General features: G+C 38.1%; 1 protein-coding gene across 9 annotated transcripts in view; it reads left to right on the top strand.

Annotated features, from left to right (window-relative positions):
- Nucleotides 1-25,362, top strand: part of FRYL (FRY like transcription coactivator) — a 259,892-nt gene that overhangs the window by 112,785 nt on the left and 121,745 nt on the right. For all 9 annotated transcript variants that reach the window (XM_064584457.1, XM_064584461.1, XM_064584460.1 and 6 more), the window contains 4 exons: nt 1,944-2,143; nt 16,025-16,078; nt 19,042-19,181; nt 20,122-20,218. In XM_064584457.1, the coding sequence (XP_064440527.1) occupies nt 2,024-2,143; nt 16,025-16,078; nt 19,042-19,181; nt 20,122-20,218 (411 nt within the window). In that variant the 5' untranslated portion in view covers nt 1,944-2,023. The remainder of the gene's footprint in view (nt 1-1,943; nt 2,144-16,024; nt 16,079-19,041; nt 19,182-20,121; nt 20,219-25,362) is intronic.

The following is a 25,362-nucleotide window of genomic DNA, read 5'->3' as shown; positions in this document are numbered from 1 at the left end:
ACAGATTCTTTTATAATACACAATGTTGGATCCTGAAACAGAGTAAACAAACAAGTCATTGTTTAAAATAGTGTGTACTGTGTTCAAAGGACTGTGAATTTTTGTTTTGAATTGTTCTTATTATATAATTTTAGTTAGAATACAATACATAATATATTTTAATTTGATGTGATACAAAGATATTTACTTTTAGGTGCAATATTAACAATTTGGAATATTCTTTAGATTATTTTTAAATATATAAACATCATGTGTGACTAATTTTTAATCTTAGTTTTGGAGGAAAAATACTCTGTTTTGTGGAAAAACAAAGATTATGACTAGGGCATGGAGGGAATCCAAATATTTGGGAATTCTTTCAAAAATGTTTTTTTCTTAATTTGCAATTATTTTTTCTGAAGTAAAATATTTGTATTTTGCATTACTTCCTAGAATTTTATTTTGGAGTTATCACAGGTCACTTTTATTTATCTTGGCACACTATGTTTGGTAGAGTAGGGTTCTTTTTTTTTTTTTTTTTTGACAGAACAGTTTATGAGTTTGGAGACTAGGTATTTAGAATAAATTTGTTCTATAGTTATGTACACACATACAGAAATTCGGCATTCGACTGTGTTCTGCTTCCGTTTTCATGGAAGGGTTTGCTTTGGGGACAGCTTATGAAAGGGCATGACCTGGAGATCAGGTTGGGGTAGAGAAATACAAACTTGCAGGTTTTCAGTGAATACTCTAGGCCACAGGGATGACATAAGCTGAAGTTCAGGAATGGAATGGTCTGTATTACACAGCCGGCTGACAGAGCGGAGTGATGAGCCAGTCAGTCAAGAGGACAAAACCTGTGAAGATAAAGAGACTGTAGCAGTCAGTGTGTGCTCTTTTTGTGCCCCAGCTGGTGCAATGTATTATTTGCCAGGCCCTGGGACATCCCTAGCTGAGTAAATGGTGCCACTCTCCTTTGAACAATGGCAGTAAAAATCCTACAAGTCATTGCTAGTTCCTTTCCTTCACCTTGATGCCAAATTCACTAACACATGACAAATGTCAAGTCCTTTCCTTCTCTCCTGTGCCATTCCATCCTCTTACCCCGAGCTAGGATCATCTCACCTGGACCTGTGTAGTGGCTTTCCTGAGTCTACCTTTGTCTCCTTCCAGTCCATTCTCCAGAGGAGCTGGAGAGATCTTTTAAGAGAAGCCAGATCTTATCCCTCTCCAAGTGAATACTTTCCACCGAATTTTAATTTCATTTAGAATAAAATCTGATTTTCCTACAAAGTTCTAAATCCCTGGCTAATGATTTTGACCTCATCTGAAATTGCCTGTCACCCCTGCTTCCTCCCTTGAGCTCCAGCCACACTGGTCTTCTTTTTATGTATCAAATATGCTCACTCAATTTAGCGCTTTCTGTTCCTAGTGCTTTGCCTTGCTGCCTCTTTTTCATCCTCCAGATGAGTTCAAATGTAGCTTCTTCGGTGAGGCCTTTTCCTAATCCTGCTTTCCAAAACAGTATCTTTCAGTGCCCTAACCAATCCTGTTTCCTTTATTCCCATCTGTTTTATTTCCTTCACTGCACATCACTTTGTTTAGAATTCAGAGTCATTCATTTAGTATGTATTTATTATATACCCAGCATATGCCAGGCATTGTTCTAGGCACTTGGAATTCATGAATTCATTGATGAACAAAAAAGACAAAAGAGAATCCCTGTTTTTAGGAAATTCACATTAGTAGGGTTGAGAGAAGAACAATACATAATAACACATAACTAAATTACAGTTGGGCAATTTGTTAGAATGTAGCAAGTGTAATAAAAAAATAGAATATGATAATACAGATTGGGAGATCTGGATGGGGTTTAGGGGCAGGATTCATATTAAATAGGGTTGTTATGGTGGGTCTCATTATTGTGTTGATAATTAGAGTTCTTTTGTTTCTTTTCTTTTTAGCTTCAGCACCAGTCAGCAAAGTGAATAAGTACTGTGCTTCCTCCAACTTTCATTCCACTTTGGGAAAAAAGAATATCATCATGTCAAGCATTACGATTGACCCAGATGTCAAGCCTGGTGAATATGTCATCAAGAGCCTCTTTGCAGAATTTGCTGTTCAAGCCGAAAAGAAAATTGAAGTTGTAATGGCTGAACCCTTGGTGAGTAGAGTTGACCTATAAATCTGAAATATTTTCTTAACTTTTCTATTAACCATTATAAACAAAATTTCTGAAGGAAATAAGGTACTTGAAAAAAAATTAAAGGAAGCCAATCTGAAAAGGCTACATACTGTATAATCCCAACTGTAGGACATTATTAAAAAGGCAAAACTATGGAGACAGTAAAATGACTGTCAGGGGCTGGGAATGGAGGGACGGATAGGCAGAAGAAAGAGGATTTTTTAGGGCAGTGAACTTACTCTGATACTGCAGTGGTGGACATATGTCATCATACGTTTGCCCATACCCACAGAATGTACAACACCAAGAGTCGACTGTAGTGTAAATTACAGAACTTGGATGATTAGAAGTGTCATTGTAGTTTTGTCAGTAGTAACAAATGTACCACTCTGATGGGGAGGCTAGGTAAGTGTGGGATGGGGTATATGGGAAATCAGTACCTTCCACTCAGTTTTGCTGTGAACCTAAAACTGCTCTAAAAAAAATAAAGTCTTAAAAATTAAGAGATAAGGGACGCCTGGGTGGCTCAGGCGGTTAAGCATCTGCCTTTGGCTCAGGTCATGGTCCTGGGGTCCTGGGATCGAGTCCCATGTCGGGCTCCTTGCTCAGTGGGGAGTCTGCTTCTCCCTCTGCCTCTCCCCCTGCATGTGCTCTCTCTGTCTCTCTCTCTCAAATGAATAAATAAAAAATCTTTAAAAAAAAAATTAAGAGATAAGTTAGTAAAGTTGTGATCTAGAAAGCTGTAATGACTTTAGAATCCACCTTGATAAGTTACTGCAGGTCACCAAAGAACAAAAATGATTTCACCGAAGGGGATTGTTGAAACAGATAAAACATAAGAGAAAATAAAGGAAAATCTAGGATATTCTGCAAGTTGATGATATGGCAGTTGCCAAACTTACAATAAAACAGTAAACTTATTTTTAGACGTATAGTGCATGAGGCATACTTAAGTGGTCTGAGAAGCTCCATGTGATTAGAGCTTATGGTAAAGAGGAAGGAAGAGAAAGACTGAAAACAAATGTTTGAGTCAGATTCTGAGGGGTTATTGAAGGTTGTTGTGATAGATAATACAGTGGTTAGACATTAGCAGGGAGAAGAGATTAAAGGCAGAGACCAGAGGCGCGCCTGGCTGGCTCAGTGGGTACAGCATATGACTCTTGATCTCTGGGTTGTGAGTTTGAGCCCCACGTTGGTTGTAGAGATTACTTAAAAATAAAATCTTTAAAGGCAGAGACTACTGTTTAGCTGTTGTATATAATTCAGGCTGGAATGAAAAGAGTCTTGAATTAGGGCATTAACAGTGGAAGTGGTTGGAGAAGAAGGTAAGGTAACAGAATTAGTAGAACTCAACAAATAGGAGTAGGTGTTTTGAGGGAAAGTGAAGGTTAAAAGTTCTTTGAAGTGTTAGAAGAGATGACATTAGATTAAAGAACATGAGAATATGATTGGGCTAGGAAAGGAGAATAAGATAATTTTTCTTGTGTGAATGGTAAGCTTGAGATACTGGTAATGTAAACCATGTGGAATTATTTTATTGGTAGCTGGGAATTCTTTGTCAGTGACCAGAAATGATGACCAGAAATAGAGATTTTGGCATCGTCTATGAGAGGGTGATAAAGCCAAAAGAGCAGATGATGATCAAGAGAGAGTGTAGAATAGCATTATTATTGTCAAATGATACAGAGGGGAAGAGTACAAGGAACACTGGGAAAAGTTGCTGGACTTGGGAATTAAACAGCCTCAAAACAGTTTTAGTAGGGTGATACAACTTTAGGAAATAACTTTGGGAGTATGAAGGGGCTGGATATGTGATGTATCAAGATCACAGTGTCAGCTAAAAGCAGGATGATCACAATGAAGATGGTGGTGGAGGATTTAACAGCTGAAATTTATTTATTCCTTATGCAGCTGGGCTAGGGATAGGTTTTCACCAGTGATTTGAGACCCCAAGGGTTTGCTACTTGCCTGAAGCTCAAAGCCACTGAGTGGCAGAATGAGGAGTTAGGCACAGTAATGGCGTCAGAGCCTGTATGCTGACTCACTTCGCTGTACTTCCTACTGAGGAAGGAAAGGGGGAAAGGAAGAGAAGGGAGAATAGGTGATGACCTAAGAAAGGTGAGAAGTTGAAGGAGGTATTGTTCTGTGTTCTTAAGTCTTACTTCACTAAGAAAATTAACATTGCTAAGGTTGCCAAGGTATGTGAGTGGGTCTGCGCATGCCTGTGAGTGAGTTTCTTGTCGTTAAGTAGAGAAGAAACTACTGTTTGTGTATGTGAGGTCCAATAAATAATAATATGTAAGAGATCATTAGCCAAAACGTATGTTTTAAAACTGTGCAGCTCACTGTATTCAATTTAAATCATTCCACAGTTGCTTTATATGTAACACATTGATGATTTTGTTTTTATCAGTGAGTATAAATTTACAGCATGTATATAAAGTTCCGCCTTAGAAATAAGGATTACAAGAACTCATAGATATGACTTAATGATTATGAGGTTTGATTATAAATGTGCTTAATCTATAAAATGTTGTTTTCTTCATCAGTGGTCTGTGAATTACTTGGTAGTGTGCTGCAGTAGCCGGCTTAACCACCGTACAATAAGAAAGGGAACAGGGGCGCCTGGGTGGCTCATCAGTTGAGCCTCTGCCTTCGGCTCAGGTCATGATCCCGGGGTGCTGGGATCGAGCCCCGCGTCGGGCTCCCTGCTCCGCGGGAAGCCTGCTTCTCCTTCTGCCTGCCACTCCCTCTGCTTGTTCTCTCTCTTTCTCTCTCTCTCTCTCTGACAAATAAATAAATAAAATCTTTAAAAAAAATAAGGGAACCACTTTAAAAAATATACATTAAAAAAGTTATGGAACATGGTGACTAGTTGATAATACTGTATTATAAACTTGAAATTTGCTGAGAGTAGAACTTAAATGTTCTCACCAAAAAAAAGGTAAATATGGACATGTTAATTAGCTCAATGTGTACATATATCAAATCATCACATTGTACACTTTAAATATATTACACTTGCATTTGTCAATTATATCTCAGTAAACCTGAAAAAAGAAAAATGTTTATGAAAAATTTCAAGTTTATATAAAAGTACAGATTATAGTGTAATGAACCCTCCAGGACCCATTGCCTTGCTTCAACAACTTTCTCTCTCTCTCTCTCTCTCTTTTTTTAAAGATTTTATTTATTTTTTTAAAGACTTTGAGAGAGAGAGAGAGAGAGAGAGAGAGCACAAGCGGGGGGAGGGGCAGAGGGAGAAGCAGGCTCCCCACTGAGCAGCGAGTACCTTGAGGGGCTCAATTCCAGGACCCTGAGATCGTGACCTGAGCCGAAGGCAGATGCTTAATGCCTGAGACACCTAGGCGCCCCTAAAGATTTTGTTTTTTAAGTAATCTCTATTCCCAACGTGGGGCTCAAACTCACAACCCTGAGATCAAGAGTTGCACCCTCTACCGACCGCTGGCTTCAGCAACTTTCAACTCGCACAGCACATTTAAAAAAACACTTCACCTATTTTATAAAATACTTATTTTTTATTGTATAAAATATTTAATCAATAGCAACACGTGGTATGGTCCTGTCCACTCTCAAATATTATGTTAAAGGAATTTTAATTTTGAAATACAAAGTTCTTGAGAGTAAAAGCATTAAAAGAAAATATGGGTGAAATTACCTTGTTTGACTGAGCTTATAAAATGGTGATTTTATGTCTTCCTCTTTTCTTTTTCTTCCAATGCCATTGTCACTGTCCTAGCTCAGGGTCAGCTTCACTCATATTAGATCATTGCAATAACCAGTAAATAAGTGCTTTATCACCTTTCCATTTGCCTTGCTCTCAGACTTTGCTTCATCTACAACAAGTATTATTACCTTTTTCCTTTAAAAATCTTGCTGACTTTTTGTTGCTATGGAATAAATTCAAGTTCTGGGTGGGTCATTCTAGCCTCTTCAGAGTCTTATTACAGTTTGTATAATGTCTCATGATTCTCCTATCCTGTCTCTCCTGTGACACTTAATGTATCCTCTATATATTCTTTTGTCCTGGTGTGTTTGTTCTTATTTATCTCTTAATCCAAAATACTCTTAACTCTCCTGTATTTTAAGCCTCTACTCATCCTTCCAAACTTCCCACATGTTCCTTCTCACATAGTGATCCTCTTCAAGCTATACGAATCTTTGTTTTATCATAATAATTTTTCATACTCCTAGATTCTGACATTGTCATGTTAATGGCTTACATGTTTATCTCCTCTGATGGGAGCTACGTGATACCAGGAGCCAGGTCTCCTCTGCCTTTTATAGCACCGCCTGTGGTGGTAGATGCCTAGTAGAAGGTGCGTAGTAAAGATTTGTATTTTAAGTTGACTTTAGCTTGAAAGAACATCGCTGTGGTGTGTACCCTTTGTTCTTCTAACAAGACATAATGTCATTGTTCCAGCCAGAGCTTTTAATAGTTCTTTCATAATAGTCTGATGCTGACTACATTTTATTCTGTAACTTAGTAGCTAATTTCAGGGACATCTGCTGTGTAATCTGAGATTATAAAATTTGGTAAATAGTGGTGAGGTTTCCACCAGAAAATTGATGTTTTTACCCCACCATTGTACTTAGAAGAAGCACTCCCTGCTTACTCTTCCTGACATACCAGGAAACCCCCCAGTGTAATGGACTGTAGCAACCAAGGACAAAGTTGGTTAAGCATCCGATTCATGCTTTCGCCCCAGGTCATGATTTCAGGGTCCTGGGATTGAGCCCCGCATGAGGCTCTGGGCTCAGTGTGGAGTCTGCTTTGTCCGTCTCGCTCTGCTCCTCCCCCTACTCCCCCCGCCTCTGGAATGAATTTAAAAAATTTTTTTAAATTGTAAAAAAGATTAGATAATGATACGTTTAATCTAATACTGTGACAGTGTTTATATGATAGCTTCAAGTTTATTTATTGTGATTTCATTTACTGTGAAATTTATTCAGTCTATTTTTTTAGTAATAAATAACCATCCAAGATGAATCTCTTGAGTTCTTGAATGAAACTCTTGCAGGGTTACTTCAAAGAAACTAGCATCCATGGATTGTTACATAAAAGGAGACTAGCATGTCTCATGATCAGTCGTACAGTAAGTTACATAAAAATGTAGAAGCACAAATGTGAATGGATTTTGCTAAAAGAATTAATCTACCATGAAAATGAGAGAACTGGCCTTCTCATTCTCATATTAGAAGTTATAATAAAATAAGGAGACCAAAAGATTCGAACATTAGCGGAGCTTGATTTTTAGCCACAACTTCATTTTCATTTTAGGGGGAAGATTGGGGAAGGAAGGGCAATCATTAATTGAAATTGCAGCTTGCAAACTACATTCCAATACCTTAGGTCTCTTTCTTCCTGAAAGGAGGTGGATCAATCCTTGGTAATGATCTGGGCACATTCTAGCTTATCTGTTAATCTTTTAGATTGCCAGTGACTAGAAAAGAAGGTAAGAAAAAGGCTTTAACCAATCAGCTGCTCATTTAGACTTCATTTGGTTTAGGCCCAGCATTTTTACAACTCTGAAATATCCACAATTTTTTTTTTAGAATATTGAATACATATAGGTAATTTATTTTTAAATTTTTTCTCCCCATATGATCTGTTTCTTCTGAAAGTTTTGACTTCTCCTTACATGTATGTCCGTTGTAACTTGTTCTATTTTACAACCAAGGCACTATAAACAGATTGGAAACCTGGGTGGATAGGCCTTTTTGACTGTGGTCTTCAGTGTGTAATCTCTGAATGAATCATCAATGTCAGATCTACTCTGGGGTTTGTCAGAGTCCCTAGAGAAGGTCCTTCCAGTACCCCAAATGACAGGGTTTAGCTGTTGTTCTGGGGGTCTCGAGGCAGAAGATAACTGGGTTTTTTGGTATTTGGTATATAAATGTTTACTTGAGCTCCCTGTCTTCAGTGTGTTACCTCGTCTTTGACTATAGCATCCACCAGTCAGCATTTCTGTTTTGCCCTTTCCTGAGAAGGACAACCATTCTGTGGGTAAGGTGGATGGAGGATGGTCAACCTGCTAGGCAGACGGAGCTGGTGAAGGGAAGGAAAGGGAGGGGGTCTCAGTTTTTCTTAATTCTTCAACCAGCCCTCTTGTTTTTAACTTCACCTTTACCTACACTTTCAGAGTACTGTAGTTCTCCAAATCCTCAGGAATTGCAAAGTATTGACTAGATTATCTTTCCTTCACCCTGTATGGCAGGCTCACCCACTTTCCCCCTGTTGTGACCCAAATGTCATCTTTTCAGTGGTCCTTCTGTCTAAAATCTCACCCCCCATCTCAGCCTCCTATCCTGAAGTCTGTCTAATAGAATAGATATTTTGGTTGTTTTCTCATTAGACTTTTTAGCCTCATGAGGACGGGGATTGTTTTCCATTTTGCTCATGGTTGTGTCTCCAGAGCCTAGAACTGTGCCTGGCATACTGTACACTCAGTAAATAATTTAGGTGAATGAGTGAGTGGCTGCGTGGAGAATAGACATCTGCCTTTTCCCCTTGCCTACTTAGGACTCACTCTTGTTGGGTGAAATGTGTTGGTTGGGCTTTTCCATCAGCTCTTTACTGTCTCTCCCATTCTCTCTAACCTTTTTGGTTTTAATTTTTAAGTCTTCTAAAAATTCTTTTACTCTTGTCTTGGTCGGGTTTTAGGAGAGAATGGAGAGAGTGTTCAGCCTACTCTCTTTAATTGCAAATTATTGAGATATTTCCATATCATTGTTATGCTACTAAAATCTTTTCAATAAACACTCTTGCTTTCTGTGGAGGCTACATGTTGCTCTTGGTACTCTATACATATACTAGGTAAAGAATCAAATTAGAACATAAAGGATTGGGAGCCTTAGAATCATTTTTAGTTTTTTCTTTCTTTCTTTTTTTTTTTTAATTAATTTATTTATTTGAGGGGGGGCATAGGGAGAGGGAGAGAAAGAATCCCAAGAAGACTCCCCGCTGAGTGTGGAGCCCAATGCAGGCCTCGATCTCATGACCCCGAGATCATGCATGAGCTGAGCTGGAATCAAGAGTTGGAGGCTCAACTGACTGAGCCACCGAGGTGCCCCTCATTGTTAGTTTTTTTATATTATTATGAAATAATGACATTATAAAAAGTAGAAATAGTTCTAAATTTTATATAACAAAAGTAAGGACTCTTCCATTCTATATCAAGATAAACACTGTCCATCTCTGTAGCACCTGCCACCTTTTTTTAAAATTTTTTATTTCTTTTTGCCACCTTTTTTAAAGCACAAATGGGAGGTTTTGTGTGTATTTATTTCTGTACCTAGATGTTTTTTTATTTTTATTTTTATTTTTTTTTATTTTTTAAAGATTTTATTTATTTATGTGAGAGAGAGAGAATGAGAGACAGAGAGCAGGAGAGGGAGGAGGCTCAGAGGGAGAAGCAGACTCCCTGCTGAGCAGGGAGCCCGATGTGGGACTCGATCCCGGGACTCCAGGATCATGACCTGAGCCGAAGGCATTCGCTTAACCAACTGAGCCACCCAGGTGCCCCTGTACCTAGATATTTTTAACAATGTAAATTGGAGATTATTCTATATTAGCCTGTATAAATTTGCCTCATTCTTTTTAATAGTTCAATATTATTTTATTTTATTTTTTTATTATTTTATTTTTTTAAAGATTTTATTTATTTGAGACAGAGAGAATGAGATACAGAGAGCATGAGAGGGAAGAGGGTCAGAGGGAGAAGCAGACTCCCTGCCGAGCAGGGAGCCCGATGTGGGACTCGATCCAGGGACTCCAGGATCATGACCTGAGCCGAAGGCAGTCGCTCAACCAACTGAGCCACCCAGGCGCCCAATAGTTCAATATTATTTTAATAAAAGAATATAACAATGTTTTTTACTAGTCTATTGGTAGTCGGTTTGGGAGTTACCTTAATTTGGGGCTACTGTGCAAAAAATACGGTAAACATTCTTGCACAAAGTCTTTGCATACATGCATGAATATAGAGAATAATTTCTATTCTTTTTAGTTGTTATAATGGATTGCATATGCATAAACATTTTTAAATGGTGTATCTTTTCAAAATGTCATATTGCAAGACACCACAACTGCTTGAGCAATGATGAGAACGTCCTCAATCACCCTATAATTAAATTGAGAGTTTAGTACAGAGTTCTTGATTAGTAATTTCTGTTTAGTGCAGTACACTTATTTTATGTTTTTGTACTTGCGGTAACTTGAGTATCCTTTTGCATTAAAAAATCATCTCTGAGTTCTTATTATGGAAAAAACAGTCTTCCTCCATTTCCTGGTTTAGGGAAAGCTCAGGGAGGATGTCAAATCTTTAGAAATCTTTGAGGAAGCATGAGTTTGTTGAGAAATAAAATATGTTAATATAAAACAACATTGTAAGTGTTTCTGAAAAGCTCTCTAATTCTGCTTGACCATTACTCTAGTGTATAAACATGCTGTGTGAGTAATAAACCACTTAGATCAGCAGTCCTCAAAATATCACTGAAGACCTTTAGACTTACAGTATAAAAGGGGATGGAATGAGGGGTGCCTGGGTCACTCGGATGGTTAAACGACTGCCTTCGGCTCAAGTCATGATCCCAGGGTCCTAGGATCGAGCCCCACATCCGGCTCCTGGCTCAGCGGGGAGCCTGCTTCTCCCTCTCCCTCTGCCTCTCCCCCTGCTCATGCTCTCTCTCTGTATCTCTGTGTCTCGAATAAATAAATAAAATCTTTAAAAAAAATTAAAAACAATAAAAGGGGATGAAACGAGTGCAAAGAAGCCACTTATTGTCTCCCCAAACTTATCTTAAATAAATAGTTCACATTAGGATAGTAAAGGCCCTTTAACTCACTATTTTTCAAACTTTTAGATACTTTTAGAAACAGTGTTCTATGGAACTGCTATAGGACTTTGTGTTTTACTGAAATTTTAGAGGTAATTGGGCATATGTGTTGTTGTGCAGAATCGTCATGTTGGATGTAAATGATGTGTAGCTTGGTTTTTGAAATACAGAACTTGTTCTGCAAGATAATCACCCAAGTGTGAAGGCCCAAGTGCCAAGGACACACCAAAAACCTATTCCTATTAAGAAAGTAAAGTGCCCCAGAATTCAGTTAGATCCCATTTATTTTTTTTTAATTTTATTTATTATGTTAGTCACAGATCCCATTTATATTAGTTAGAACATGTTTCATTGGTAGCTAGACTGGGAATTTTTACATTTCAGTGGCAAATATAATTGTGGATGTGTTTTCATCAACATTAGCCATGAATGACAGAAGGTGATAAGACTCTACCAGATAAAGAAACTTCAAAATATACATATTTCTAAATTCTCATTTCTTTTATAGAAGGATGATGTTCGTTTTTCTTTGATACACATTTAATACATATTTAAAATTCAATAAAAAAGCATAACAGATTTAGAAAATCATCCTAAAAATGTCAACCAAACAGCCACCATATATTTGAACATAATCCTAGCCATCTCCTATATTCAGGAAGTAAGTTAGGTAAGTATATGTGGGGTAGCCAGCAAGGCAAGTAGGTAGGAAGATGCACAAAGGGGATCACACTGTATATGCTATTTTATTTTATTTTATATTTATTTATTTTTTTTTTTAAGATTTTATTTATTTATTTGACAGAGAGAGACACAGCGAGAGCAGGAACACAAGCAGGGGGAGTGGGAGAGGGAGAAGCAGGCTTCCCGCCGAGCAGGGAGCCCGATGTGGGACTCGATCCCAGGACCCTGGGATCATGACCTGAGCCGAAGGCAGACGCTTAACGACTGAGCCACCCAGGCGCCCTGTATATGCTATTTTAATTTAATTATGTTATAAATTTTGTTTGAATTAGAACAAAAAGAAACTGAAACTAAAATGATTTAATTTCTGAATTTCAGGTAATATTTTCTTTTATACAGAGAATAGTTTTGTTTTTTTTTTTAAAGATTTTATTTATTTATTTATTTGAGAGAGAGAATGACAGAGAGAGAGAGAGAGCACATGAGAGGAGGGAGGGTCAGAGGGAGAAGCAGACTCCCTGCTGAGCAGGGAGCCCGATGCGGGACTCGATCCCGGGACTCCAGGATCATGACCCGAGCCGAAGGCAGTCGCTTAACCGACTGAGCCACCCAGGTGCCCCATATACAGAGAATAGTTCTTAAGAGATCTTTAAAGTTGGGGCACTTGGGTGGCTCAGTCGGTTAAGCGTCTGCCTTCGGCTCAGGTCATGATCCTGGGGTCCTGAAATTGAGCCCCGTGTCGGGCTCCCTCCTCGGTGGGGAGCCTGCCTCTCCCTCTCCCTCTGCTGTTCTCCCTTTTCATGCTCGCTCGCTTGCTCTCTCTGCCAAATAAATAAATAAAATATTTTTTAAAAAGATCTTTAAAGCTAAATGTATAGAAACATACAGGCATGTACATGGAGGTTTGGTGACAGCTAGATTTGAAAATCACTTCTTCAAGACATCCAAATGGCCAACAGACACATGAAAAAGTGCTCAATATCGCTCGGCATCAGGGAAATCCAAATCAAAACCTCAATGAGATACCACTTCACACCAGTCAGAATGGCTAAAATTAACAAGTCAGGAAACGACAGATGTTGGCGGGGATGCGGAGAAAGGGGAACCCTCCTACACTGTTGGTGGGAATGCAAGCTGGTGCAGCCACTCTGGAAAACTGTATGGAGGTTCCTCAAAAAGTTGAAAATAGAGCTACCATATGATCCAGCAATTGCACTACTGGGTATTTACCCCAAAGATACAAAAGTAGGGATCCAAAGGAGTACGTGCACCCCGATGTTTATAGCAGCAATGTCCGCAATAGCCAAACTGGAAAGAGCCAAGATGTCCATCGACAGATGAATGGATAAAGAAGATGTGGGGTATATATACAATGGAATATTATGCAGCCATCAAAAGGAATGAGATCTTGCCATTTGCAACGACATGGATGGAACTGGAGGGTATTATGTTGAGTGAAATAAGTCAAACAGAAAGACATGTATCATATGATCTCATTGATATGAGGATTTCTTAATTGTAGGAAACAAACTGAGGGTTGCTGGAGTGGGGGGTGGGGTGGGAGGGATGGGGTGACTGGGTGATAGGCACTGGGGAGGGTATGTGCTCTGGTAAGCGCTGTGAATTGTGCAAGACTGTTGAATCTCAGATCTGTACCTCTGAAACAAATAATGCAATATATGTTAAGAAAAAAAAGGTAGCGGGAGGGGAAGAATGAAGGGGGGAAATCGGAGGGGTAGACGAACCATGAGAGACGATGGACTCTGAAAAACAAACAGGGTTCTAGAGGGGAGGGGGGTGGGAGGATGGGTTAGCCTGGTGGTGGGTATTGAGGAGGGCACATTCTGCATGGAGCACTGGGTGTTAATGCACAAACAATGAATCATGGAACACTTCATCTAAAACTAATGATGTAATGTATGGGGATTAACATAAGAATAAAAAAAATAAAAATAAATAAAATATTTTTTTAAAAATCTTAAAAAAAGAGAAAATCACTTCTTCATAATTCATGATTTTGTTTAGTTACATTGTTTTTCTCATATTTTAAAACATGTCTGTTCTGTAACCATAACTTTCATGGTTGTGCACTACATTGTTCTAAAATTAAATGGATTTGCTGGATACCACTAAGAATGGGAAACTCAAGAACAGCCCTCAAGTTTAAGAATGAGAGGAAGTAATCTGCATTCTTTGTAGAAAGTACAGAAAATAAAAGTAAGCTAATTGTTCAACCACAAAACAACCTATTACTCTGTTTTTATTACTAGTATGTGGTAAATATGTTTCTAGAGCTTTAAATGTATTTATATATGTATATACCACCATATATACATTTTATCCTTTTGTAAGAGGATTATATCTGTTATTCTCTAATTTAATTAATACATTGAGAACATTTTCCCAATCTACAAATTTAGTTCTACCTGTCACTTTACTGGCTATACAATACTCTGATGTGTAGCTATACCATGATTTTTTTGACCCAAATTCCCCATTGTTGTACTTTGATGTTGCTTCGTATTTTTAACTGCTTAGATAATGTCCTTCTTATGCTGTTTGTAAATGTAGAACACATTCCCCCCTCCTCCGCCCCCGGGACATATTCTGTCTTTGGATCAAAGAGGAAATTAAATCAGAAATGATGTTTTTATTAGGATTCTCCAGAGAAACAGAACCAATAGGGTATGTGTGTATAAAGAGAGATTTATTGGAAGGAATTGGCTCACATGATCCTGGAGGCTGAGAAGTCCCAAGGTCTGCAGTGGGCAGGCTGGGGACCCAGGAGAGTGGGTAGTGTAAGCTCCAGTCTGAAAGCCCATGTTTCAGTTTGACATGGGCAAAGGGGTAGGGCTAGACTGATGCCCTAGCTCAGTGTAGTCAGGCAGGAGTACCTTCTTACTCCAGGGAGGGTCAGCCTTTTGGCTCTGCTCAGGCTTTCAACTGATTAGATGAAGCCCACCCACATAAGGGAGTCTTAATCTACCTGCTTTACTCAGTCCACCAATTCAAATGTTAATCTCATCCCAAAACATCCTCATAGGCACACCCAGAAAATGTTTGACCAAATATCACAGGGTAACCTGTGACATAAAATTAACCATCAGAGTGTCCAGTGTCCATCAAAACTTCTATCTGTCTAGGATTTTCTTTGCTCCCCCTTCCTCTCAACCCATTGCAACATAGAATCACGCCCATTCCTTCACTCCTTTGTTTTCTACTGGGTGGAGGCCCCTTTATGCCCCCAATGTCTTCCTTCCTTCCTTCCTTCCTTCCTTCCTTCCTTCCTTCCTTCCTTCCGTCCTTCCTTCCGTCCTTCCTTCCGTCCTTCCTTCCGTCCTTCCTTCCGTCCTTCCTTCTTCTGTCCTTCCTTCTTCTGTCCTTCCTTCTTCCCTTCCTCCCTTCCTCCCTTCCAGAGAGGGAGAGTGGGGGGAGAGAGAGAATCTCAATGTGAGGCTTGATCTCATGACCCTGAGATCATGACCTGAGCCAAAATCAAGAGTGGGATACTTAACTGACTGAGCCACCCAGGTGCCCCCCCCATGACACTCTTTCTATACTAACTTTAGACAGTAATCTGGACTGACCTCTTTTGAGTCATTTCTTCATATAAGCAAGGAAGAGTGCACATGCAGGTGAGAGAGGGTGGAGAGACTTTACTACCAGTTATGTCCCCAGACCCATTGTTTGAAGATTAAAGGGTCTAAGCTTTCCACAATGAGTCCTCTGAGTCCTCTTTGGTTCATGGATGTTGCTTGCTCATAGTAGGAACTCAGTTGTTTTTTCAGCAAATAAATGAACATAACAAATGGAAAGTTAAAAAAAAGAAAAAGGTTCCAGTACTGTTGTGTGCTGAAGGAAGACACAACACTAAACTGGAAGCTTAACTTAATAGGAAGCAACCATACTGAAAGGTCACCTCACCAAAGTATCATGTTTCACTGTCAATATGCTCTTTCTTTATGTAGTACTCTTTTCCCTTGGCTTCTGTGATACGCAAGTTCAAATGGTACAAAAATCTTTGTAGTAACAACTTTCCACTCCCAGTCCCCAACCCTCCCTTTATCCTAACTATCCAGTTTCTTTCCCCATTTGCAAACACTTATTTCTTTTTTTTCCAAAGAGGTATTCTGTGTATGTAGTAGCAAGTGTGTGTGTGTGTGTGTGTATTAAAAAGAGGGAGTCTTACCTTTGTTTAAAATCTAATTACAAATGAAAACAAAAACAAAACCAACTCATGAATCTGTTAATATATATAAGATTTCTCATATTTTGTATATATGCTTTTTTTTTTTTTTTTTTTTTTTTTTACCATAGGAGAAGCCATTGTCTAGATCTCTTCAAAGAGGTGAAGATCTTCAGTTTGACCAGGTATGCCAATTTCGGGGGGATATATTTTCCTGAAAGGAAAATGTTCATCCTAACAGTCTGGTCCAAATATATCCAATATTAAGAAATTATTTTATTTTGTTTAGTGATCCTTTATATCATTACACATTAGATTCAGTCTGAAATTGGTAGTTTGTTTTTTAACAAAGTAAATAGAAGGAGTTATGAACTTTGAACTTTATAGTTCATGGAATGATCTGTGAACTTGATTGGTTTCTGTCATTTATTATTTTATGATTTTATTTGACACAGAGAGAGAGATAGTACAAGCAGGGGGAGTAGTAGAGAGAGAGGGAGAAGCAGGCTTCCTGCTGAGCAGGGATCTCGATGTGGGACTCGATCCCAGGGCCCCGGGATCATGACCTGAACCAAAGGCAGATGCTTAACCAACTGAGCCACCCAGGTGCCCCGGTTTCTGTCATTTAGCATCTTAAAACTTTTACTTTTCATTGGTAATCTCTTTATTGTGCCCTTTGAAATTTTCTTAAAACGTTTCCAATTAACATACCTCAATCTTCCCTGGTGTACCAATTCACACAATTCTCACATAATAATATTTTACCTTTTTTTTTTTTTTTTTTTTTAAAGAAAGGGACAGAAGGGGGTGGACAGAAGAGGGAGAGGGAGAATCTTAAGCAGGCTCCATGCAGGCTCCATGCCTAGCATGGAGCCCGACATGAAGCTCAGTCTCACAACCCTGAGATCATGACCTGAGCTGAAATCAAGAGTTGGACACTTAACCATCCAGGTGCCCCATAGTATTTTAGCTTTTAACTTTTGTTTTTTCTTGTTGGGGCTATCAGAACCTTAAGATAGAACATTAATACCTAAAATTGAGTGTGATATTCCTATAATGTTAATTCTTTCCTCTTCTGTCATAATTATGTTCATTCAAGAATTGTTTTATTATATATTGTTTGCAAAAACCAATAACCCAGATTAGCTCTCCATTTGTACCTAGTATTCCTGTACTACTATTCTCATAATTATGTATCTGGGAAACAGAGATTAATGTTCATATTAGTTTAATTGACTAGATAAGGATGACTGGCTAGAATTACCTGGTGGACACTTAACAAGATATTGTATTTTCTGGATTCTGACCCAATTCTGAATCAGAATTACCAAGAGCAGTGCTCCAGCACCTGTATTTTACAATAGCTCCTAGGGGATTCTGATGCATACACTTAGTGAGTAGCCACTGGTCTAAGAAGAAACCATAGATAGGAAGGCTAATTCTCTGTTAAAGTAATATTAAGATCACTTTATATAAGGCTCTTCAAATCTCAATGCTACTGCAAAAGGTATTAATTATTACTAATTAGTAATTTTTATTTATTTTATTACTATATTATTTTAAAGGTATTTAGATTATTCAGATCTTAAATCCACTAATGAATAAATGTATAATCAGAATTTGAAATCCTATTAAACAGTGTTTTTAAGGAATATATCCATTTGTTGTTTTTTTTTGTGTAAATGATTAATGAAACTTTAAATAGTCGTGCCCCATAGTTCAGTTTTTTTTCCACAGTAAAAAGCCAAGTGTGGTAGAAACTTTATATTTAAAATAATGGATGGTAATTTTATTGTTCCTTCTTTAGATATTAAAAGGATTGCCTTTGAGTGATACTGTTCATTGTTAATAAAATATAAATTTGAAAAATTAGTTAAATTAGAATCTTATTTTTAGTTTAATTTCCTATATTAGAAACTATTTACCTGTCAAATTATGGTAATTATAAATAAAAGCATGATTAAAGGAAGGCAGAGATAAGGAAAAAGAAAAAGAGCTTACACAATCAAATAAAACTTTCATTCTTTTCTATTTCCTTGAATGAAGTACATTTGGAAGTTATATGAAGGCTATCAAATATTAGGAAAAGTAAATGTTTAATTCCTAGAGGTATCAATTTATCTTCATTAACTGACACTTTCTACAGTCCTGGACCTGAACAAGACCTTGAGTATTTCTGCAACCCATCATTTTTTAGTTAAGAAAAAAGGAGTGAAGCATGTTTGACTGTATACTTTGAAATATTAATTTTATGAGCAATGAGTTGCATCAGATCAGAAATTCTCATGAAGAGCGATTTTTTGCTCGAGATCCTCCAGATGAAGAGTGACCCTGGGGACTGCTTGCTAAGGATGGCTGGTGTGCCTCTTAACTGCCGCTCCAGGAACGCTGAGTTCGTTTGTGAAATTGATTTGATATTCACCTAGAATCAGATAGTTTCAGGGATGCCTCAAATTGAATAGCAGTTGTTCATCCCACTACATTTATCTTTATGCTGTCTGCTTCTATATTCTAAGCTTTAAAAGCTTGTTACAACACATTTCTAATATGTTCATGTGTGGGTGTCACGAATTAATAATGTAATTATAAAATTCTCTGTTCCACATCAGAACGATACAAAGTTTACTTTTGCACAGTTTCTAACATAACATAGTCTTCTCTGTTCCTCCATCTCTTCACTCATTCTAGTGGCAATATTTACAACCTTTTGTTCACGTGAGTATAGAGGAGGAACTGGTCAGGGGGAAGGAGGCAGGTGTGGTTTTCTCATGTTATGCATACCAGTTCTCCCATAGGTATCCTTCTGTATAATCAGGGATATTACTAAGGGTCATGTTTTTACATATGTGAGTAGCATATGGAGGCAGGAAAAAGGTGGAAAGCTGCTAAGCTAAACTGAATGGATGTGGGCAAAGTTTAATAGTGGGTATTATATATTAATAGTGGGTATTATAAAAGTGGGTAACTTAGCCCACTTTGTTACTTGGATAAACCCCTAATTCTTATTTTTATTTTAAAACACATTTATCGCATTTGAGTTACTCTGTTTATCCTAGAAATGTTAATCATTTGCCAGTGATGGCTAATAGTTAGGAGTGTGGTACCTTGATGATGTATTTTATCTTCTGGTAATATCTTATGTTTTCAGTTGATAAGCTCTATGAGCTCAGTAGCAGAGCACTGTCTCCCTTCCTTACTTCGCACCTTGTTTGACTGGTACAGACGCCAGAATGGAACTGAAGATGAATCCTATGAGTACAGGCCTCGGTCTAGCACAAAGTCTAAGGGGTAAGTGGCTCATTTTCCACTCTTCTACCTAGAATTGAAATCCTTTTGTTGAAGGGGGCGATAATGTTCTCAACCCAAGACCGGTATTGTTTGGTTTCTAAGGAAAAACATTGATTACTTTTGTTATGAAACTGATAGTAAAGGGAAAGCATAGTCCATACTTAACTGTAAATCAAGGGAAGGTACCAGTTAAGGTCGATGGATCTCCATGGTACTCATCACTGGGATAGTTATGCAAAAATGAATTTCAGGAGCATCATTTCAGTACTTCAATGCGGACCTTTAATAGTTGAAGTTAAGAAAATATTCAAAGAAGGTCCCGTTCCTATGGTTTGTGAAGGGAAGCAATTGTGATACAGGAGGACTGCCAAACCCTATATTATGATACCGTGAGACTCTCCTTGGTACTCAAATCCCAGAACTTCTCTTTCCCTTCTTCGAATTTGCCAGGGAGGTGGCTTTGCATAGAACATCTGTCTGTGTTCAGGAGATGATCCGTTGTTTGGAATTGGACTTTATTTGATGCCACTTGTGATTTTTCACCTTAGATATGCAAGAAGTTAGCTGGCACTCTATTTTCATCAGAAGAGTTACTACTTTTATTTCAGTTCTTAATTAAAAAAAATACTAATCAAATATGGAGTAATGTTAGATTTTCTAAATAAAATTTAAAATATTTTTCTTAACTGATTGCTTTAGAATGGGTTTAATTTCTGACAGATATAGTAGTGACGTGTTCATCAGTACTGTACGAAATACCCAACAAGAGAAAGAAAATGAGAGTGTACATACATTGGGTAATTTAAGAACAGCTTGAACAGTCAGCTGCCGTAGGACACCATGCTTACGAGGAGCTCAGTAAATAACCGAACTGTTAACCAATAGCTATTTTAAGATTTATGGTCTTAAGTGCAATCCTAATTTGGGGTTCTTGTTTCAGGGATGAACAACAACGTGAAAGAGATTATCTTCTTGAAAGGAGAGACTTAGCAGTAGATTTCATTTTTTGTTTAGTTTTAGTTGAAGTTCTAAAGCAGGTAAGAAGCTCTTTTGTCTGCAGAGTTTATGTTTCTTATTCTTATTTTGCCTTCATGTTTCATTTACCTTATTTAGGATGTTATGTCTAAAATTCTGGCCCACGTTAGCTAGATTTCTATAATATAATTACACGTCCTTCAGGTGCCTGGGGCTTTCATGGATTGTACCTATCATTTCCTATTCATTTTACCCTTGTAAAATGCCGTCTAAGATAGGAGATCTTGTTAGCAAAATTGAGCTGAATGGAAATTGGGTTACATGTGGGGCTTTAGCTGTGAATATAGTCTGCCTGTCATTCGTCGACTTCAGTCCACTTTCAAAGAATTTCTCTTCTGAAGCCATCAAGCCTGCGTTCCAACATGTAGTAATTGTGCAGTTACAGTTAAGGGATAGGGGCACTTTGACATGGGGAACACTGAATTGTCAAGTGCGAATGGTTTTTGGACAAGTGAAAACACCTCAAGATAATGTTTTAATGTCTATTCAGTGTTGGTTAGGATGCTGGCATGTGCTCACGCTGCACTCATGAGTTTAACATCCGAAGTCTGGTATCATGTATATTTTTATTACTAAAAATCAGTACAGGTATACATTTAAATACATATAAATACCTGTACTGATTTTGAAAGGGTTTTTTTTGGGGGGGGGGGTCCATTTTTGTTTTTTTATTTACTAAAATCAACTACTTTGTTCAAATGCATGAAAGTATTCTTGAGTTTGTAGTCTTTAAAAAGTTATCAAACACAAGCCACATATTTCCAGCCACGTACACTGTGATGTTTTGAAAAAGTTAGGAAACCTAAAAGAAAAAAAAAAATCACATTTTGCATATGACCTGTTTGGATAGGGATTTTGTTTTTGTTATACAAAATGAAGTAGAATATATAATATGAAAACAAACAGCAAATGTTAGCTATAAAGTTAATTGACAGCCAATTTTTTTTGACAGAGGCAATATAAAATTATTTGAATGATGTATTTCTTTATACTTTGCCTTTGTTTTTGTAACATGTGAAAAATCATTGAAGTCTGAATATCTGAAATCTGCACATACAAGTTTGAAATGTGAAAAACAGATAAGTGAGTTAATCGAAGGTGAAAATCATTTTAATTAATTTGTGCCTTTCATAAAGGTCTTGCCCTAGGTGTAGGAAAGAAGTTTCCTCTGGGAGTTGTGCTAACAAGCCAGGTTTGCTTTCTGTGATCTCCGTTTCGCTGGGATCCTAAGACCCTGAGGCCAGTGTAATTAGGGATAGAAGAGCTTTGGACCAGAGCGGCCACTGACCATGACTAGACTTTGCCTAGGACTCATTGTGGTTGACCTCTAGCATCTCCTGTGTGCCCATGTAGGTCATGTGAGTGGTTTGGTAACCAACATTTTGCACTTCTTTGCTTGATTCAATAATGCAGGTTTTCTTCTTTTAGCAGGAGAAATTGTAAGTTCCCCCAGACATTCAGGCCCCTCTCTGATCTGGCTCCATGGTGCCTTTTCTCCTTTGTTTCCCAGGACATTCTTTTACTTGCCATTCGGTGTCTCCTCTGAAAGGTGCCCCAAATTGCAGTTTCAGGGCTTCCGTGCACAGAAAGCCCTATGTCAGTTTCTCTCTCTCCTCTTCCCCTCTCCCTCCCCTGTCCTTTCGCCTTCCCCATCCTCTTGGTCTTCGTCCTCCTTCCTTCTCCTCTTAAAAAATAATCCAGATGGCTCTTCTGGAGGAGAGAATCATTGGATCTATAAACTTCCATGGGGCACATTTTTCAGGTTCATTCCACAAAATCCCTTCAGATCCATGGTTGAAATGGACTCAAAGTATGAAAAAAGAAATACAATAGCTTTTTTTTTTTAAAGATGTTATTTATTTATTTGTCAGAGAGAGCACAAGCAGGGGGAGTGTCAGGCAGAGGGAGAAGCAGGCTTCCCGATGAGCAGGGATGCGGGGCTTGATCCCAAGACCCTGGGATCATGACCTGAGCCGAAGGCAGGCGCCCAACCAACTGAGCCACCCAGGCATCCCTACAACAGCTTTAATAGCAAAGCTCTGTTTTTTGGTTCTGTCACCATATTGTTCCAACCTACAGTGGCCTTTCCACTTACTGTTTTCTCTCTTTTACTCATTATCCTCATACTTTCACTCAAATGCACCCATGAAAGAATAAAATCTGTCACAAAGAACACAGAGATACTTTATTTATTAAAAATCTGACATAGGTGTTTTTTCTTTTCCCCAGTAAAAGGAAGTCTTTTTCACTTCTTCAAAACTAATAAAACCAGAGAAAATGAAGTAAAAATCAATAGAGCTTTCTGAAATATCATGACAAACTAACCCAATTTTCTACTGTGTCAAAGTGATGTAGGGTTTAATAGATCTGGAGACTAATCAATGTAATATATCTTGAATTTAATAGGATTTTTACTTTTGCCCCACTATAAGAGACATATTAAAACGTGACTCAGTTTTATTTTGATGAGACGGACGGTCCCAGGAGTACTGAAGTATTGATACATGGTTGGGCCAGTCATAAGGAGGAGTAAATATTCTTTACGGATTAGTCCTTGACCTCATATATTATACGTTTTTTTGTTTCTTGAATAATTTGTCATGTCTTCATGCGTGTGTAGAACTCTTCATAACGCCTGAGGGCTCTATATCCTTTGTATCAGCCGGTCATTGTAATAAAACTGGGAGACAGACAGGGCAAGTGTTTTCATCTCAGCTCTGTCATTGTCTTGCTGTGTAATTTGGGCAAGTTATTATCCACTACCTTTTTCCCCCGTCTGTAAAAGAGGGATGATAATATCATTTTTGTAGAATCATAAGCATTAAATACAGTAACGCCTGGGACATGGAAAGTGCTCCATAAGTATTATCTGTTATTTTCATCTTGCAGATAAAGAAATGTTCTTAATTTAGTGACTGGCTGATGATTATAAAGTTAGTTCACTGTTTTATTCCAAGTTTTCTCCCATTAATAATAGAAATATTGGTAAAATGAGTGATACAAAATTAGGTGAAATGGCCAGCATCTTGGAAAATTAAAGTTTTAATCATGACAAATTAGACAAAGAATTGAGTTAGTATAAATGTGATGAAATGAGTGTGATTCACTGTGGGAACAAAAGTAATTCAAGATGATAGAGGACTGATTTTATTTTTTCAAGAAAGTCAAACATAATTTTGGGGTCATGGCCAACTACCAATTTTAGCATGTTGATACCAAAGGCTTTCAAATTCATAGCAAAAGCATGATTAAACGGCAACATAAACCTTTAGAAAGTTTGAAGCAATTTTCTTTTCATATGAAATTTTAGTCAGACATTTGCTCTTTGAAACAAATAAGATTGGGAAACTTGGTTTGTAAACCACTTCCAGCTCTTGGCTTAGTTTTATTTGTGCTATTGTGAAGTATCAGAAGGTGGAGTACATCTTTAGTATTTTCAGATTTAACATTTGCATTTTCGATGTGGATGAGTTCCCTGAAGATTATGCAGTTATTTGTGATTTTTCTGAGACTAAATGTATTCATTCCCCTTTGCACTGAAAGCTGGTCACTTAGGTAATGAATGAGCCTCACTGACTCCACAGTATCCATATCTTACCCTGATTTTGTTATTTTTCACTTTGATGTTGTGATAAAAGCATTAAAGTTTGGGAGGTGGTGGTGGGAATGGCCTTGGAATAAAACTTGGGTAATTTTTTTTTTTTAAGTTTTCTAAGTAATCTCTATATGCAACGTGAGGCTGGAATGCATGACTCTGAGGTCAAGAGTTGCATGACCCTCTGACTGAGCCAGGCAGGCGCCCCCGGGTATTCTTTAGAGTCTACTAGATATATATCCTTCTGGAATGTTGCAGTAGAATTAGAGCTGCTTCTAAAATCTCAAATGACAAGACCTGAAAAAGTCTTGATACTATGGGTGGGAATGTTACTCCATGAAAGTAGAACTTTTCCTCTATAAGCTGAAATAGGATTCTGCCCCCACCCACACCCCGCTGCCTTTTTCTGAGAATCAGTTTGAGAATGATTTTATTATTACTATCATTATTATTACTGAACATAAGGGGAGAAATAGGGATTTTAAGAATGTCTGTGCATCCTGAAAATGTTCATTCTTAAAATGTTTAGAGGTGGTCCTTTTTTTCTTCCAAAAATTAAAGATAAGACCTGTTTCTTCTTTCACTTCTATTTCTGTGTCTCTTTTCTGGGTACAATATGATAAAATTGAAAGCTTTCTTTCCTTATTTGTTTCCTTTATTCAATGCATTTTTATATGTCGGAAACTGGGCATACAGTATTTTCTAGAGAAGTACACATCAGCTTCCGAACTTTAGTTCCCTCATCTGTAAAATAGGGGACAATCATCTACCCTGTAAGACTAAGTGTTACAGGTAATATTTATAAAAATGCCTACCTAATACCTGACACACAGACGCATAAAAGGGGTTGATGGTGGCCATGGTAGGGGAGTAATAGAGTATATAGCATGGCTAAGAGTGCCCCTAGCTGTCATTGGTAGGCATCAGACATCGCCGGACCAAATAAGACAGTTGAGGAGAAATTACAGGTTTGAGTTAACCTGTATATCGTATCTCTGGCCTAGAGCGCACTAAACATTCCTGTGAGGAAATCAGTCTGGGAAAACCACAGCACAGTAAGTGGAGTGTAAAAAATTAAATCACATAAAATGCAGAGTTGCATTATTGCAAGGTCAGTGAAATGTCTGCAGCCAGCCTGTATGATTAGCGCCATGAATTCTAGAATAGGTTCTGGGAGCCAGGCTGCTTGATCCACGGACAGCCTCTTCCCTACTGAAGTTTGTCAGCCCCTGGTGGTAGGTGTCTGCTCCATTTTAACCATCAGTGGGTAGCCACAGGGCTGACTGGGATGCATGGGACAGCAGCATTGATGATAGTAGTTGTTTTTGTTACCCTAGGGCCTATTTATGGGCCCAGTTGAGGGAAGATCAGCTGGGACACTACATCTGCCTCCTTGCTTCTCGAATGGGCCCTGGTTTCCTGCCATTTTCCGTACCAGGCTCTCCCCTCAGTATCTCCATCCTTGTATTCTAGTCCCTTTGTGTGCCCTGCTTTCTCAGGAGGTAAGAATTTTGGCCTAGTCCCTTTTAGAAAAAGATGGAAAAGGTGAGA

This window comes from Mirounga angustirostris, unplaced genomic scaffold, assembly GCF_029215605.1.
Source record: "Mirounga angustirostris isolate CCGP_5_RB_7025 unplaced genomic scaffold, mMirAng1.0.hap1 SCAF_2, whole genome shotgun sequence".
Taxonomy (NCBI): Eukaryota; Metazoa; Chordata; class Mammalia; order Carnivora; family Phocidae; genus Mirounga; species Mirounga angustirostris.
This window is presented reverse-complemented; position numbering and strand designations above follow the sequence as displayed.